At 38.4% G+C, this 17,921-nt stretch overlaps 1 protein-coding gene across 2 annotated transcripts; it reads right to left on the bottom strand.

Annotated features, from left to right (window-relative positions):
* Window positions 1-1,213: 1,213 nt before the first annotated feature.
* On the bottom strand, window positions 1,214-14,039 carry LOC146474693 (cytochrome P450 4F12-like). Of its 2 annotated transcripts, XM_085116448.1 has the most exons (6): window positions 13,560-14,039; window positions 8,385-8,626; window positions 6,731-7,024; window positions 4,137-4,641; window positions 2,143-2,403; window positions 1,214-2,107 (listed from the first exon to the last, which is right to left on the bottom strand). In XM_085116448.1, exons 1-5 carry the CDS (start codon window positions 13,774-13,776, stop codon window positions 2,171-2,173), a joined length of 1,491 nt encoding a protein of 496 aa, XP_084972574.1. In that variant the 5' UTR covers window positions 13,777-14,039; the 3' UTR covers window positions 1,214-2,107; window positions 2,143-2,170. The 2 variants fall into 2 exon arrangements, with proteins under 2 accessions (XP_084972574.1, XP_084972573.1); XM_085116447.1 differs by having other exon boundaries at window positions 1,214-2,403.
* Between the last annotated feature and the right edge of the window lie 3,882 nt (window positions 14,040-17,921).

Below are 17,921 nucleotides of genomic sequence, written 5' to 3'. Positions count from 1 at the left end.
AAGTGTTTTGTTCGCCCGGATCAAAGTCAGGCACACTTAATCAAACGATCTCCTTGTAAAATACTTCTGGAGTTTGTTGAGTTCGACTACTAGCAGAAGAAGCAGAGGGAGGGGTGGTTAATTTCTGTTTTTTTTTCCTCGCAACAACAGTTCATCTTCTCACGTCGTCATTTCAGCTTTCCCGCTCAACTATCCAGGAAGGAACCGTTAGCAGTTTATTATTGAATCTGCATTCGACAAAAGATGGTCAAGTTTATTTCTTTATTTTATTATTATTATTAGTAGTAGTATTATTTATTTATTTATTTATTTATCTATCTATCTATCTATCTATCTATCTATCTATCTATCTATCTATCTATCTATCTATCTATCTATCTATCTATTTATTTATTTATTTATTTATTTATTTATTTATTGAGTACTGATGATTTGTTAATTACAAACAAACAATGCATTCGTGTAATAGTTGTGCGGCCATGCCATTCAAATCGCTTTACTCGACAGAGAATATGAATGAAAAATTTAGGAAATTGGTTTGTTTTTGTTACAAATAAGTAGAGATGATTAGTAAACTTGAACAGCTATGCGAAGCAGACTATCTGCAGGATCTTTCGGACCAAGTGTTTTGTTCGCCCGGATCAAAGTCAGGCACACTTAATCAAACGATCTCCTTGTAAAATACTTCTGGAGTTTGTTGAGTTCGACTACTAGCAGAAGAAGCAGAGGGAGGGGTGGTTAATTTCTGTTTTTTTTTCCTCGCAACAACAGTTCATCTTCTCACGTCGTCATTTCAGCTTTCCCGCTCAACTATCCAGGAAGGAACCGTTAGCAGTTTATTATTGAATCTGCATTCGACAAAAGATGGTCAAGTTTATTTCTTTATTTTATTATTATTATTAGTAGTAGTATTATTTATTTATTTATTTTTTGCTGCGATGTTATAGACTGAGCCGTCCATTAAAACTGCAAAAGAAGAAATTGACCAAGAGCTCCGCAATTTCTAGTAAAAACGAGCGTGCAATGAAGGCGATACTTAAGTAGTAAGATATTAATTTTTTGTTATGATTATTGCACTTTCCCTGAACTTCTGCCAAAATAACATGTATGGCACAAGGAGGAAGTTCTCCTGTAACTAAATACAACTTGAATCCACGAAATAGAACCCTTGAGTGATGTGTGGAAGTTCATTTCAGTGTCCAACAACAAGGGGTGACCACTTCATCTTTATTTCATCAGTATTTTCTCAGTAAGTGTACATTAAATTTAAAAGTACATTAAATGTATCAAAAAAGGGAAATGCAATTTAAAAGTACATTAAATGTATAAATATAGAGAAATGCAACTTCACGGCAGTGAAAAGCGACTAATTGTATAAATGAGAACACTATTTTAACATTATGATTAAGAATTCACTACGCGAAAAAGGTACATTGAGGGAACTGAAATAGCTACTAAAATGAAAAAAACCCTAAAATATAAGACATGGATAAAACTACTCAAAACACAGACAGGCATAAAAAATTAGTCTCTCTCGATATATTAATATTCAGCTTAATAATAAGGCCTAGAGGGTACAAATAAAGGTAACTAACGAATCATGTTTGATCACCTATGTTGTTTGTGTCCTCTAGGACTCGCATTCAAGTTAATTTTCAATATTTCGAAAGGCTGAGTCTTACACAAGAGAAACAGTCTCTACAATTGTCTTGTTAAGGTAGATATTTTTATTCGTTATTTTATCCATTTTAATGTTTTTCTTTTCGTGAGGGCCACTTGTTTATCAGTGCCTATTCATTACTGCCATGTTTTACCCTCGGAAAATAAATACTTTACCTACCTTCTTACATACTTGCGGGTATTTCGCAGGACCGAATTTTCTTATTGGTCTCTTGAAAGAGTTGAGCGTATCTGCATTTTTAAAGCTGCCTGGTAGATATTTCTCTAGATGGTACGCCCGCACACTAACAGTCTCGAAGCCAATGATAGATGGGAGAATCTAATAGTCGCGGGTCGCGGGTCGCGGGTCGCGGGTCGCGGGTTAGGGTTAGGGTTAGGGTTCGCGACCCGCAACAGTTAGTCACTCCCACGATAGATATGATTGCCAATGATCGTTTAAGAACTCATCTTTCCCTTTGTAAAGGATTGTTCTGATAAGAGCGTTCGATAGCTATTCTGTAGCCAGTTTCCTGATTCTCAGTCGCATTGGTGGATCTGGTCTCACTGTTAGTCGAATCAAAGGTGTCACTGTGAATCCAGGAATCTCCTCAAAATGGAAGTGTTGAACAAGGGTCGCTACCACAGCCTTCATCTCTGTAATGGCGAACTTATTTCCTATACACGAACGCGGACCAGCTGAAAATGGCACAAAAGTGTAAGGGTGGACGGCTGGACTGTCGTCATCTGTTAAGAGACAAACGAGCTTCATGATTAATTACAACACGCAAAAACTCACTCAGTGAAAATTAACTTTAAAAGTTTTATGTTACTTATCCTTTAGGTCAGGTAGTAAGGTAATTTAATGTATTTTAGGCTAAATTTGCACCGCTCCTAAGAAGACCATGAAACATGTTACGAGTTCGTGAATAAACATTAAAGAGTGAGATTGAAACCTAAAAAAGGGGCAAAAAGTATACACTGTAATATTAAAAATAACCTAATTTGGCCCATCCCACAGTCAATACTCATGTCACTCGAAGTAACACTTGCTTTTAAATTTTGTGGAAACCCTAGGGTATAACCATTCAAATAAGCTATGCTTTCCTTGTGCTGCTGGTTAATATACTATGTCTATTGTGTGTTCTACTTAAACTTTGCGTCTGGGTGAAAACCTGAAGGGTGACTGTTCATGAAGCCACAGAGCGGTATATTTACGTAGTGTTATTTGTTGTTGTTGATGATCTTTTTGCTGTAATGTTGTTCAATTTTTTTTTTTTTTTTGTTGTTGTTGTTTTTTTGTTTGTTTGCTTTTTACAATAAGTTCGTTCTAGGGTCGTTTTGGGAGTGAAATCGGTAAACTTGGATAGGGGTGCAAAGGTAAGAAGGAAGAATGTGAACAAGACGCCTTCATCATCATCGTCATCATCATTGATTTACCCAGTGGCTCGTTCATGTGGGTTTGCAGTTCACAAGCCTATCCCTGACTGGGTTTCATTTTGTTACAGTCGAACCTTCCGTAAGCGGCCATCCTCGAGATCAAGCATTGGTATTCACACAAGAGAGGTTGGCAAATTCAAAGCACCATAGGGGGTAGGCTGTGTCAGTCATGCCTTCTAAACCAAGTTTTCCGGCTCTTACAATAGGACAGTACATTTTTCAAACATTGTAATTTCTTAACATGTGCATCATAAAATTGTTCAAACAAGACCCGTGAGCATTAAAACAGTCACTGTTAACTATCTTTATCTTGGATGCCGTCTACTTCGAATGAAAAAAATCAACGCTGAACAATATAGCAACTGGCCGCCGGAAATTTTTGAAAAATTGTATTTTGTCGGAAAATGAATAAGAAGTATACAATGCTGAATGAAGCATCATTTGACAGTTCCTTGGTGTCTTGGAATTCGGCAAACTCTGATAGTTGCTCGAGCCACACTTCGAGCCTAAGTGGCCCTGTACACTACCGGAGCGCACAGGTGTCTGAAGCATGAAGCAACTAGAAGTGTTACTACTCCCCCAAGGATGGGATACTTGTCCATTGCGGGGTTACCCCACCCCCCCCCCCCCCAGCATTATGTCACCGGTAACCATTTATACACCTAGGTGAAGAGAGACGCAAAGACCGATCTAATCTCTCTTCGATCGAAACTCGCTTTGAATCAACTCAAAAATTATAACACAAGACAGAAATAGTCATGCAAAGCCGTTCAGGCAGGTGATTTTAATTTTTAGTAAAGATTATTCGTAACTTTCCCTTCAAATAGCTATAGCAACCGTCTTTCTCTCATACTAGCTTTGCCAATTCTCAGCTGACAGTTTCATGGGCTCCTGCCCATACTAAACCTTACAATTTCGTTATTATGCAACAGTTACCATGACGCTAAAGTTTGATGATTCTACGGCAAACATTACAAAGGTCAACATAAACGCTCAGCGAGCTTGGTCTGCCTGTGGTGTCTCTGCCGTGGGTAACTTACCGTACTCATCGAATCTGTGAGGATTGAATGCATGTGGGTCCTTCCAGAACTTCGGTGAAAGCTGGACAGCATCCAATCCCACTGCTATCGTAGTTCCCTTGGGAATTTCATATCCACCAATCACATCTTTTTCCTTTGCAACACGTAACGTCATAGCTGCAGGGGCGTGACGCCTTAGGGACTCTTTGATGACGTTACCAAGAAATTTCATCTCTCCCAGTTTTGACCACGTCAATTCTGTGGAGTCCTTCATCACCGCTCGAGTTTCTTCCCTGATCTGTTCTGCGATATCTGGGTGTCTGGCTAGTTCGTACAGTGTCCATGTCATGGACACACTAGTAGTTTCATGACCAGCTAACATGAAGGTGAATACCTGGGCTCGGAGTAATTCATCATCCATGGACACACCTGTTTCCTCGTCACGTAGCTCCATTAACAGGTCAAGCAAATCTCTTTTGGTAGAAACAATTCCTTCCTCCTTTCTTTTACGCCTTTCTCTGATTACCTACATGTAGCAAAAAAGAAAAATAGAATTGACCATTGAATTCATGTAGGTCAAGCGGTTTTAAATCAAATTTTTTCTTATAATTTGATTACCAGAATAACATTACATTACCTGAACATAACACTCCTGGATTGCGGGGGAGGTGGGGGGGGGGGGGGGGGAGGCTCCACCCTGAGGTACAAACCTTACCTTTTAATGACCCCATGTAAAAATGGATTCAAATTAGCCTTACCAGTAGTTTGTTTTGGAGTTAAATAATTAAATGGGTATTTCACTTTGCGTGAGACTAGTGAGGCTAATTTGAATACACACACAAAAATATATTAAAATTCAACCCTTAAGGTTTTTGCGTAAGGTTCTGATACCATTTTTAACAGGAAAGGTAACCCTTTCATGAATATTACCTTCCACAGGAAATTGTACCCCTTTCACATACCCAGTGTAGATACACTCTCCTTTTTTCCGTTTGGTCTGTTGAAGATATTTTGAAAGCCCCTTTTAAACTTAACAAGAAGCTGAAAGCAGCTTAAACTCGGGCCATGTTTGACTTAAACGCTGCGTCAGCTCACAATCAAAGTCACAACAACAACTTTATTTCACATTGCCTTCTATTTTCAAAATTTTTCAAATTGTTTACATACAATTATACTTCACTCTGAATATATGTCCAGCACTTTTGGCTTAAAAATAATGAATAAAGAATTTATTAGAAATTTTAAGGTACATCCTTAAATAAACAAGCAAATTTCTTTGCTTACAAAGCCCGATCCCATTTTTTTCCACTGTTCTCCCAAAACCCCTTTCCTTTAAATATATCAATCTCCCTATACTCAAATATAAATCCAGACATTTATCCGAAGTGAGAAGAGGTTTCGAAAGAAAAATAACATTTCATTGCATTTCAGACCACGTTTCCATCATCACTCTTCAAGTGCGGATATTTACAGGTCTGGACAGAAATATTAAGTTAAAAGTACTCATTTAGACTTCCGAGGATACTTTTCCTCATGAATTCCAAAGTCATATTTTTATTCATTTGTCTTGCATCGGCCTTTTAACATTTGACACATCGTTTGGTCATAAATGAAGTCTTTGGACAATTGTGACACACAAAAAATAATTATAGTAAAAATAATAATAATTATAAATAATAATAATAATGATAATAATAATAATAATAATAATAATAATAATAATAATAATAATAACAACAACATTATATTTTTTATATATGTATATATATTTTATTGATTTATTCACATGCTATTTTAAGTTTCGCTTGGCTCACAGGTTACGCTACGCGCCCTGTGGTGCTTCTAATATACTGTGCATACAGATAGTTTTACTGCACATAATAATACGAATAAAAAAAGAACACGACCCAGTACTTAACTGGGCACCTCACGGCCAGAGTAATGACAAATTTCCTTACCCTTTTCTATACTGCAGCTCATGAAATCCCTAGCCCTTTTATATACTAGCTCCATCCTGAAAAAGGTACCCGTTTGGGCAGAACCTCCCCAAATAGTCCATTTTACCTGGAGTCCCTCTCTCCTCCACAACAATCACACATAAACTAGTAGGACTCAGATGTTTATTTACATTGAAGAGCATGGTCCCTTTCATATTATTTTGATGAAAACAAACCATTGCCAATGTTGGGTAGAAAAGTGTGCAGTTGTGCTGAGCGAGCATAGTCCTTGGCACTGGACATCTTTACATTTAAAAAATGGTAAAATTAATGTAGGTTTAATCCAAAAAGATTAGTAATTATCAAAGCATTGAATTTGTACACTCCAAATCTCCCAGTCTAAGCAAAGAGACTATAGCAACAACTTATACAAAATGAATACTATAAGTAAATACTAACAGTTAACTCTTGCCTTGCAGACACCTCACTATTAAGGACACCCCGATAATACGGACAGCAGCTAAATCCCAGGCAAAAATAAATTATAGATGTTTGACTGAAATAAATTCCTGTTATTACAGACTCGCTATTATAAGGACTCTAACTCGCAGTCCCAAGGGTGTATGCAATAAAGGGAGTTGAGTCAGTTGACTGTAGTTAGATAACATAAATTTTTACCTCAAGAACAATGTCATCTGTCAGTTTATGAGCATTTCTTTCTCTGATATTCTCCTCCAATGGAAGATACTTATACAGTGGAATGAGACTTTTTTTCAACACTCGGGCAAAACTGAGGCCTTTGATGACTTCTGTAAACGCTTTTGACATTTCAGTTTCTCCAGATAACACTGTGTTGAAGTTGTAACCAAAAGCACATCTCCCAATGATGTCAAATGTCAGATGAGTTAGGTCTGTGTGGATTGATACATCAACAACCTTTTCAGCTGCATTCTTAGTCTTCTCTGTCCAGAGCTGTAAAGGAAGAAGAAAGCTGTTGGCCAAAAAATGCTTGTACAGAATATTTCATCATTAAGTGTACTACAGTAGCTTTCGGCCATGATCAGTATTTGTGGTTTTTTTCTGGGGTGGAGGGGAGGGTTGGGGTGGTTTCCCCCAGGAAAAGTAATCTATATTATTTTAGCCATCATAAAAATTCAATCAGGTTTACAAAAATATGGAGTTAAAATATACTGTTTAACTACATAGAAGCACTAAGGATAATTAGATTGACTGTGCTTTTCGACAGCCTTGATAACTCATAGATGTTTAAATTTTATGCTGCTTAGTTTTGTTCCATTTGATTGTACTTATGAAAGCCATTTGGTTGTATCAATAAAACAATTTGAATATATCAAATTCTAGCTTGGCTACAAGGATCAAGGGGAATAAAACAAAAGATATTAATAATTATTGTGATCATCCATGGGAAAACAGGGAAAAAGGTGAATGCACATGCACGCCAAATTGAGACGCCAAACATTAGGCAGTGAGTGGAATGGAATGCCGGCATCTGAGCAGTGTGTCAACCACAGCATTGAGTGAAATGGCACCCCAGCAAGTAGCCATTTTTCCAGTTGGCCAAAGTTGGCCAATTTTTTCAAGTTACAAACATTCCAGGGGTGTGTGTGGCCCCCAAAAAAATAATACTTAGACTACCAGAAAGGTAATTGTTAACAATCAATGAACCATGTCTCTCTGACATTGCCCATAGGGCAAGGGAGGGGGAATCTTAATTTAAACTGGAATTCTAAAGGCATTGGGAGATGTTAAAGGGCAAATACTGAGGGTGGGTTTCAGAAAATAGAAATTTGTTGACTTCTCCAGTTTATAGTCAAGAACAAAGTGGTGAAAGTGTCAAACAAAAAAAATTCAAAGGAGCTACAGAGAAAACACAAATTGTGCAGTTCCAGAAAAACTCGCCTATATTTACCACCCTATGGAAGGTCATCGGAAAAAATCCTACAGGGAGAAGGTCATAAAAGTCAAAATTTTGGAAGCAAAGTACAGTGTATAAAGCTAAACTGGAAATTCCTGGGAGGTGGGAGGGAAGAGGGAAATAACAAAAAGCCCCCCATGGGGGGAGAATGGGTACATCCTGGAACCTCACATTCTGAATACTGAGGGAATATGGCATTTGAAATTCTAAGGGTATGGGTAGGACATATTTGAGTATCTGAAGGCAAGGGAACCTGAGGGTAGAAATAATACTGATCCCACTTGTACTAGGCTATTGACATTTTCCAGATTTCATGTCCTAAAAAATAAATACATTCACACTTATTCACTATTATCATCATCATCATTATAATTATCATAATCATTATTGGCTCACTGTAACAAGGTTGCAAGCAACTTCATGAAAATCATCCACCAATCCTGTCAAGTTATTGTAATGAAATGCAGGGTTGATCATTTTACGTTGAAGAGCATGGTCCCTTCCATTTGATGAAAACAATCCATTACCAATGCTGGGTAGATATTTGCGAAGTTGTGATGAGCGAGCATAGTTCTTGGCATTGGTGACAGTGACGTGTTTAATGAGATCTGGGTCTGACAAAAAGACTCTCGTCTCTCCTACCAAAAGAAAGTAAAAAAGTAAAGGTAAATAAAATTATGTGCTTCAGTTGTTGAGTCACAGGTTGCCCAACTAGAAACCTGGGCTGGGTTAATTTGTAACTGTGAACAGACACTACAAGATATCATGGTAACAGTAGTTAAACTGGATTAGTGCCGATCACACTTTGAACAACCCAGCCCATGTTTCTATAATTATTATGTGCAGGATTATTAGTGTTGAAAGGAAGGGTTTTTAAAAAACTACCATAACTTAACATTTTAATTTTGCCTTAAAATCCAAATTTCTCCAAATAAGCCCTATTTTGCACAGAGACCACCTATCATGTATGAAACTTACTTGATTATTGCATTAACATAATTCTTGAGAGGAACGCTAAATAAACAAGATTGAAATAACTTAATACTACTTTTCTTGAAAATACAAGCAAGTCCTACACAAAAAAGAAACCAATGCCAGACTGAATTATTTTGTTTAAAAGACTGAACCAAGTCAAGCGAGGCAGTTAGTCTTTTGCTTATAAACTAAATATGCAACAAGGTTTCTTACATGATAACTAGTACAGTCGGACCTCGATTATCCGGACTTGTCCGGACGACAGTAAATATTGTGGATAAAAAATTATCGAGAGTCCGGATAATCGAAAATATGAATATTAATGAGATAGAAATGTAAACAAAAGGTTACAGGAAAGAAAACATGACTTTAAATATGAAATCGGTTTCCCAGTAGGTCTTTGTTGAATAAACTAGGCGTACAGGGCTTTGTCCAACTGCTCATCATCGGCCAGCTTCAGGGACTTTCGTTTTAATCCTTCACTTGTCTCGATGCTATCAGTAAATTTTAGGATCTTGAAACGTGAAATAATTATCTGCTTATCTTTAATCGATAGAACGGCTCGCTTTCGTTCTGTAGACATGTTTTTGAGTTGAGTTTACGATCGATCGTTCATGTGTTTACATAACCCACGCGGAAGGAACTAATCAGCTTAACGCATCAGAATATTTCTTTGTCTCGTCGTGCTTGCGAATTTTGAAAAGTGCACAGGATACATGTAATACGCTGTTTCAACAGTCTTTTGAAAGGATTATTGGGCTTTTTGCAACTTTGAGATCAAAGCATCTCAACTAATTAACATTCATGAAAAAATTGGGACCAGAGAAAAAAGTCCGGATAATCGAATAGTCCGGATAATCGAGGTTCAACTGTAAGGGGATCAGAAAGGGGTCAACTGACCTGGGATCAGTGTTTTGTCACAACACCATTTTCTTGCATTATGCCATAAACTGCCACTGATAAGCCCCCTGGCTTATAGGTCCCATCCCCCCTCCCCCCCCCCCCCCTTACAGGTCTAGCTACCTGTAAACCAATAGATAGCGCCACTTAGTTTTATGTTGTTCATTTTGTTCCAAATATTGACATTTTAGAGCTAGAAAAACATTATTTCAATCAATACTGCTATTAATAGCTCATTTCAAAATGTTTTTCTGTTTTTTGTTCCGGTTATAAACCCTCTCGGATATAAGCAGGAAGCATTTTGCAACTCCTGATCTAGAAGGTAACTAAAACCTGTCTTTATGACAATAGTGAGCTTATGCAACAGGATGGCTGAGGGAAGGGGATGGTGAAATATCATTGTGTGACCAACATGACATCTTAGTACCTTCATATTTTTAGGCGATTTTCAACTAAAACTGGTGTTCTCTCATCTGTGACGACCTGAAAACCACCAGTGGTAGGAATGTTACAATCTAGAGTCTTGAATACTTGGCCGTCACGTTGGTCACACAAGCACAATTTGCTGTCCCACCAAATCAGCTGTCCTGTTGCCTAAACTCGCTAATAATTCTCAGCAGCACTGCAAACACTCTGTCCATTTTAGTTTTACTGTATCAGTCTACTCTAAACCTAGGGACACACCAGGCGATCTTATATGCTCATTGCAGCAATTGCCAAAAGTCACCAGGTGTATCAGCTACAGAGTGTGTTTAGGATTTGTGGCAGTAATGCAGTGATTGACATATAAAATCACCAATATCTGTTATGTTGTGGATATCAGCTAGCAGTCAACTTGCCTAGTGTGCCTGTTTCTGTGAATTTTTATGCAGTCGTCACCAACTGCCCCTTGTACTGTAATTGAACCAAATTACATGTATCTGACTGCACGGTTTTCACACAAATTCCCAAAATGGAGGACACCAATGAAGTGGATTGTAAAATAACCATGATCGGCATAAAAAAATGGCTATAGTGTGCCCAATTAGTGGTGGCGTAATTCGCTTGCGATTTTCACTGGCAATCACAGGGGGGCCCATGGAGCATATCAAAATGAGTCAAATTGCAGTTTACTAGAAGAGGGGACTCACTATTGTCAAATGCATGACCTTTCATAGTTTTCAAAAAAAAAAGTAAATACATCGGAACACTGAAAGATTCATATTTCGATGAAATATTGCGTGTAATATTAGCATTTAAAGGAGTACTATCGCAGAGATTTTGCTGTATTTTGATCAAAATTACTCAAACATAACGTAGAACTTTTTCTCTAACATTAAATTGTTCGTAGACTCGCACCGGGAGGGAAATATCAACTGATCCTTCAATGAAGAACAAACAATAAACCTGTTTTCAGCAATTTCTCCAAAATACACAGAAAGAACTTGAAAAAAATGGCCAATTCTTTCAAGTTGTAATCCATTTCCATCCAAGCCGTCCGCGGTAAAAGATAGCAAATACTAGCTTATGTAATCTTGTAGGGCATTTGTTAACAATGTGTGGTTCCAGAAAATATCCATACCCCACCACGGAGGGAATTGGGAATTCCAGAGGGGTGGGGGGGGGGGGGGGTCAATGGCCCAGGAAATTCCAGAGGGGAGGAGGGGTGAATGGTTGGATAAGTTTCGAGAGGGTCAACTTCACGTTCATGTCAGACATAAATGTTCAAAATTGTAACTTACCAACTTTGCAACTTCGTAGATCTTTCTTGAAGACATTACTTTGTTTAACTGTTTTAAAGAAACCCTCGTTACATTAAAAACATGTTTCCCTTCTCCGAAAAGCCTTTGTAAGCCAAGTACTCCAACTGAGACAAGAAATCTATGTCTGCGTTCCGTGACTCAGTTATTATAAAACTGTTGTTTGTGAAACTTTCTTGCGTAGAAAATATTGTTTACTGGCAACAATTGAATTTGTATCAATGTTTAAAAGGGAAAATTTTGTATGGCTATAAAGTGAAAGCCCCAATTTTACATAAAACATTGAAATATTTGTTTGTTATTTTTGTATGGTGTGTAGAGTTACAGGCAAAGGTCAATTCCCGGGGTCATTTATAACTGGTTAACAAAGTATTTCAACTTTAAGCCCAAAACTATTAACTTAATTTCTATGCCAAAATTCAACAAAATAGAGCCAATTCAACATTCTTTTAACGCGTTATTGATCTCATACAACGTGAACATGGCGCTAATTTCGTTTTGCGGATCCATTTCGTCTGCGGTTTCAAGTTACGATCTGAAAGCTCTATCTCCCTGCCCTGCAAATGCTTATTTTGTCCATGCTATTCCGATTCAATAGGAAAACTATTGACTAAAATAACTAGACTGAATGATTACCAGGAGAAAAATCATCAATTGAGTAGAACTAAAGTGATAATCTTATTGATCTCCTAAAATTTGCACAGGAACGTAAACATGACATATGCAAATTAAATGAAAACACATTTTTGCATTGCCGGACTTATTCCAGCAATTTAGATTTAAAATCTTCAGCGAAGCTAATGGTAAAGTTTGATGTCAATGACCACAGTATCAAGAGCTTTTTGGCAAACTCTACCGGTGAAATTGAACGGCGCGCGCGCTCTTCGATAGCGCATATTTTCTCCTCGTGAAGGCAGTTCTTGATATTTCTTAAATGTTCATATCAAACTGATTTTTGAGGCGCTCTTTTGAAATGAAACTTTTCCAGAGGGAGGGTGGGGGTGTATTCTGTATTTAAGGAATTTCCGAAGGGGTGGGGGGGTTAAAAAATACCTCGAAAATGGAAAAAACCTGGAGGGTGGGGGGGTCCTATGTGAAATTCCCTCCGTGGTGGGGGTATGGATATTTTCTGGAACCACACAATACTAAACCATTATTTTAACATTCCCATCAATGCAAATATGTTTTTACGCTCTACAAAGGCACGCTAAAACTGGTGACACTGCCCCTTTAAGCTCAAGTTAGATTAATAAAGCACTCTAGGGTGTCTACTGTTAAGCCCCGTCTACACGAGCAATTTTTATATGGCAATTTTTAGATGATGAGAAATGGCCAATTTTTATGTGACAACTGCATTTGCTGAAAAGCTGGCATGTTAGTTTTTATGTGGCAAATAAAAATTGCCACATAAAAAAATTGTCCGTGTAGACGAGATGCCACATAAAATGTGACAATTTTTTCAAAGTCATCTGTAGAACCCAGTCCCTACAGTCCCTAACAATTGCGTATCCAGCATGGTGCCATCTTGCTTTTTGGCTTTCCATGGTCATCTCCGCTGTGCGAAATTGCTACTGACGCAAGTTAACAACAAATATTTGTCGAGCCATCTACACGGGCAAATAAAAATTGCCACATACAGTTGCCACATAAAAATTGCTCGTGTAGACGGGGCTTTATTTAAATTAAACACAATAGTACAATTTTAATTTTTATTTTTTAGTACCGCATCTTTTGCAAGACGACTTTTTTTAGTACTCCTTTTACTTTTGCTTAGAGAACGTGCAACTTCAAGCTTAAGTTAACGCTTGTTAAGCTTCTATATATTGAGCATAAATGATAAGCTTACATATAAAGCTTTATATAAGCTTTAATGGCTTTGAATGACTCAGCAAAAACATTGAAATAATATTAAAAAGCTTAATTATAAATAAAATAAAGTAGCCGCAGTTTTTCTTACCAAACCCACGATTGTAGCGGTAAATTGGTCCGTGCTTTTCCCTCCAATCCTGTAGCAACTTCAAGTGGTTTTTTTCTCGAAGAAAAACCAAAGCGTGGCCAAATATGGGAACGGAACCACTGGCGTAGGGAATTTTCCGAAGTGGTGAAAACTTCTCCTTGAATACGCTATACACCAACCATATAAATAGAGGAATTGCTAAAATAAAATAGATCATCGTGAATACTTTAACTGATGTTTGAAATCAAGAAAACAATGCGAAATGCTTGATCTCGTTTCAGTCGGGGAGAAGTCACGCAAACTCTGCCGCCATTTTGAGAGCGGAGCACGGTCATTTATGTCTCCCAAGGGTAGGGTAGGGTAGGACTGTGGCTCTGCAACATGTGTCATACCATACAAAACATTGAATCATCCACAATTAAAAATAAAAATAAGTGATTTTGAATGGAAAATTTCTTATGGTGTTTGTTAAAAACAAAAAGAAAGATTTTAGAAAGGTAAAAATTTTAAACCTCCCAGAAACCAGGTGAAGTGCTAACCCTCCCTACACCCGCTAAGTCACTACTTTTGCTGGATTCATACCCAGTTTCCTCGAGTCATTGGCTCGGAAAAGCCCTGGAAACGAGGTTGGTTCTGGGCCTCGAACGGCCTGGGCTGAGTTGCTCGAAGCTTGGTTAGCGCGCTATAGGTATTAAAACCTATAGGTGGTTTTCACCTCACACATCGTCACGCAAGTGAAAAAATAAAATCCTCAACCATTCAGAACATTAAGTCAAGAAATTGATATGTTGTAGAAGAGTGATACATAAACAACGTGTGAAAGCCACAGGGCTGTGCGATATCTCCTAATCAAGTTATTCGAGAAAATGTACCACGGAAAATTACAGAGTTTAGTATGGGACGCCATGCCTGATGGGCACCAACATGACGGCCGGAAACCAGCAAAAACATCTGGAGTTTACCTTGGCTATTTCAAAGCCTTTCTTCTCTCTGCTGAACTTTCACAAATTGACATTAACGCTTCTATTACATGTTAGCTTATCAGACCTAAAAAAAAACACGAGACGGATCGATGTTTTGATGTACGTGACATGTTTAGAGCAGCAATCCTTCTGTCGCGCACTGCGCAAAAATCTAAAATTCAAACTGCTCTATTTTCAAAACAAAGAATGCTATCCCGCTGAAAACAAGCAAGCCGATGGAAATTTAGATTTTCTTATATGTGATGAAGATAAAAACCCAAAATTGTGTTTAGTTATGAATTTCAGTTTTTTATGACGTCATGTGAAAACCAAGAATAGGTCTTTGAGCAACTGGGCCCTGAAAGCGAGGTTTGTATCTCGCTCATTAAAAAATGTTTTTTAAAAGCTGCCTTTTAGCTTAAGGTAAAGGACAGTCTAAGTCAAAACTGATTCAGGCAAAAATGTTTCGGAAAAATGCTTATTCTTTAGCAATTTTAAAAACTCGAATCGAACTTGCACAGCTGGTTCTTGATGATCAACATTTCCCTGGGTGCTCAGAAACCAGGAGCTTATTATCTTTTCGTGTAACGGCGTTTTCACAGACCTTGTACCAGACTTGTGGGGTTCAAAATGGGAAAACGACTCCCTTCGATCACAAATGTGAATCAAACATAATACATAAAAGGTCTCGTCCGAGCATTGATTGAACAGCATACAAATTCTCCTTTACTGGCTTACGTGCGAGTCGCTACATCTCTTATTAATGCCGTTGTCGAACATGACCGCAAGGAATGATAGGAAGGAGAGCAGGGCCAAGGATGACAGAAACTTTGATGTATAAAATTGTAGCAGAACGGTCAGGCGCTTCGCCACAAGACGTAACGAGCCCTAAGTTTAAGCCCAGCAAAGGCATCCTTTTTTATCGTCAGCGGACGAATAAGCTATCAACGAGGATAACTACACCATCTTCGGAAACAATGGAACCACTCCGATGACCTCCGATCGTTCAAAACTAAGCAGAGGTCGCGTTATACTATAGCGGTTTGTAGAGTAGGTCGGTAACCGGGGGGGGGGGGGGGGGGGTGGGGGTACTCAAAAAAATTGAATTAGGGGGAGGCTCCGCCCTGAGGTCCGACCCCTTACTATTTTATATACCATTTTTGGCAGAAAAGGTACCCCTTTCGTATACCTTCCGTTGACAGTGATGGTACCCCTTCTGTATACCTTCATTGGAAAATAATAAAAGGCCCTTTTAAATGCCTAAATGACAGATTTCCCTACCCTTCCATATACTTCGACTCGTGAAATCCCTACCCTTTCATATACCTGTAGTGTGAAAAAGATATACCTTTTGTGCGGAGCCTCCCCGTATAGGCCACTATAGGGAGTACCCCTCCCCGGGTGTCGGTAATAGTCTACACCAGGAGCCTGTCTACACGAATTCTACTCCACTATTAAAAGTTAGTCGAGGTTGTCATCTCGCTCGTTAAAAGTGTTTTTTGCAAAGTTTATTTTAAACTTAGGTAAATTCTAAGTCAATACTATGAGACAAAAAATATTTTTGAAGAATCTTCAATCAGTTAGGTTCACGTTAACCCAGGACACACAGGATTGGCTAAATCGGCCTTCAGAACAACTTGGCTCTGGGTACTACCGTTTTTCCTGTTCAGTTTTTCATAGTAATTACTTTCGCGCGATAAATGCTATCCGATAGTTTGGTATATCCTAATAAAAGATATTATGCACCCGGCTGGAATCGAAAAAAACCTGCTATCTGGAGGTCATATGAGACTGTGGTTACTTCAGATAGTTTAACAATGTACAGGTCATCACACGTAGAACTCTTCCAATTTTTGTTAACTGATCAGTTATACCCGTCTTTAAATGTTCCTTGCGAAGAGATCGAGTACAGCATCAAAATGTATGAAAATATCAAACAATTGTATCTTTTCGTGCCCAACTTTTAGTAAAAACAGATTGCATGTAACTGAGCAGTTTCTAGTTACGTTGTGTACGCTCGTGGTGAGAAAACACGAGCAACGAACATGAATTATGTTCGGAGAACTAAAACAGCCAAATAATAGTTGAGGAAATGTTCTAAGGGAATAAGTTTAACACGCACAAAACATCAACAGCTGTAACTGCAAATTTATGCATTTTTCCAATTAAACACTGAAAGGATTTTAGGTTCACCAGACTTAAAGATGTTTGGTTTGTAAGCTTTGAGGATTAAGAATAATTGTCACGTAGTTTGCCATTGAAATACTGTGCCTCAGTTAAAATTACACCGCTAAATCCCTTGAAAATAGTTGCATAGATGTATTGTACTTTTGAATAAATGAAGCTAATGAGTACAAAATTAACTTGTGAAACAGTATAAGAGGGACATCTTAGCGATCGTGTTGAGTTCCCACCACACCTTAACTTCAAAAGAGATATAAGCCTTGCATCAACGAGTTAAGAAACCAAACGATCGTTTTATCAGCACTCCAGCGCCAACGGAGACAAGACAGCGTACAATAGAGCGTCGTTCTCATAACGAAAAGGTGATTTAGTTTCATCATGAACAACTCAACGCAGTACTTCAAGGCGAATTTCCCGACAGCAACCAGTCCTGCTATCACGCAGTTACCAACAGCTCTCGCGATTTTCGTAGTTTCATTCATGGCCATCACTATTTTAGCAGCAACAGTTGGCAACGCTTGCGTTTGCATATCATTGCTTCGAAGGCGACGCAACCTTCGTGAAATGGCCGCTCCTTATTTACTGGGCAGTCTCGCTCTGACAGGGCTTTTATCAGCGCTGCTTGACATGCCCTTGATGATAATTATGACAGTTGTCAACTATTTTCCAATTCGCGATTTGCCAGTTGCTGTCGAGGTACTTTGTAAGACGAAATTATCAACGGCCTTTGCCTTGACTGTACTGAACGCACTGACTTTGTCATTGATGGCGTTTGATCGTCATGATTGTGTTCTTCGACCTTTTACTCGACGGATAACAAAAAGAAACGTGAAGAAGATTATCTGTGTGACATGGGTTGTAGCCTTGATAATTGTCGCCATATTTGCCATCTTGACTCGAAATGAACAATCTGCATGCATTGCGTTCTATCCCTACAACGATATGAGTGGACTCAGTGCCCATCTTCAAGCGACTATTGCGACTTTCGGCCAGTTCGATACCGTTATAATTGTAGTTATTATAGTGACTTTCGTGCGCATTACAAGAAGATTGCGTTCTTCGCCAGTGGAGTCCTCAAATTCTGCACACCAACGAATAGAGAAAAATCTGACTGAACTAACCTTCAAAATTTGTGGCATTTTTTTGTTGTTCAGAATTCCGGCTATGATTTGCCACCTGCTAACCAACATTACAAGATCTCAAGGTACCAGTGCAA

This window comes from Pavona decussata, unplaced genomic scaffold (assembly GCF_977016875.1).
Source record: "Pavona decussata unplaced genomic scaffold, jaPavDecu1.1 SCAFFOLD_87, whole genome shotgun sequence".
NCBI classification, from domain to species: Eukaryota; Metazoa; Cnidaria; class Anthozoa; order Scleractinia; family Agariciidae; genus Pavona; species Pavona decussata.
This window is presented reverse-complemented; position numbering and strand designations above follow the sequence as displayed.

Bases quoted from the DNA above. Each gene is read 5' to 3' on its own strand.
- LOC146474693 (XM_085116447.1), bottom strand. From the start codon at position 13,776: ATGATCTATTTTATTTTAGCAATTCCTCTATTTATATGGTTGGTGTAT. The intron at 7,025-8,384 runs GTGAGCCAATAA...CTTCCTTTACAG, and splicing joins TTGCTTGCAACCTTGTTACA to CTCTGGACAGAGAAGACTAA. The intron at 4,642-6,730 runs GTAAAAATTTAT...TGCTACATGTAG, and splicing joins CAGATGACATTGTTCTTGAG to GTAATCAGAGAAAGGCGTAA.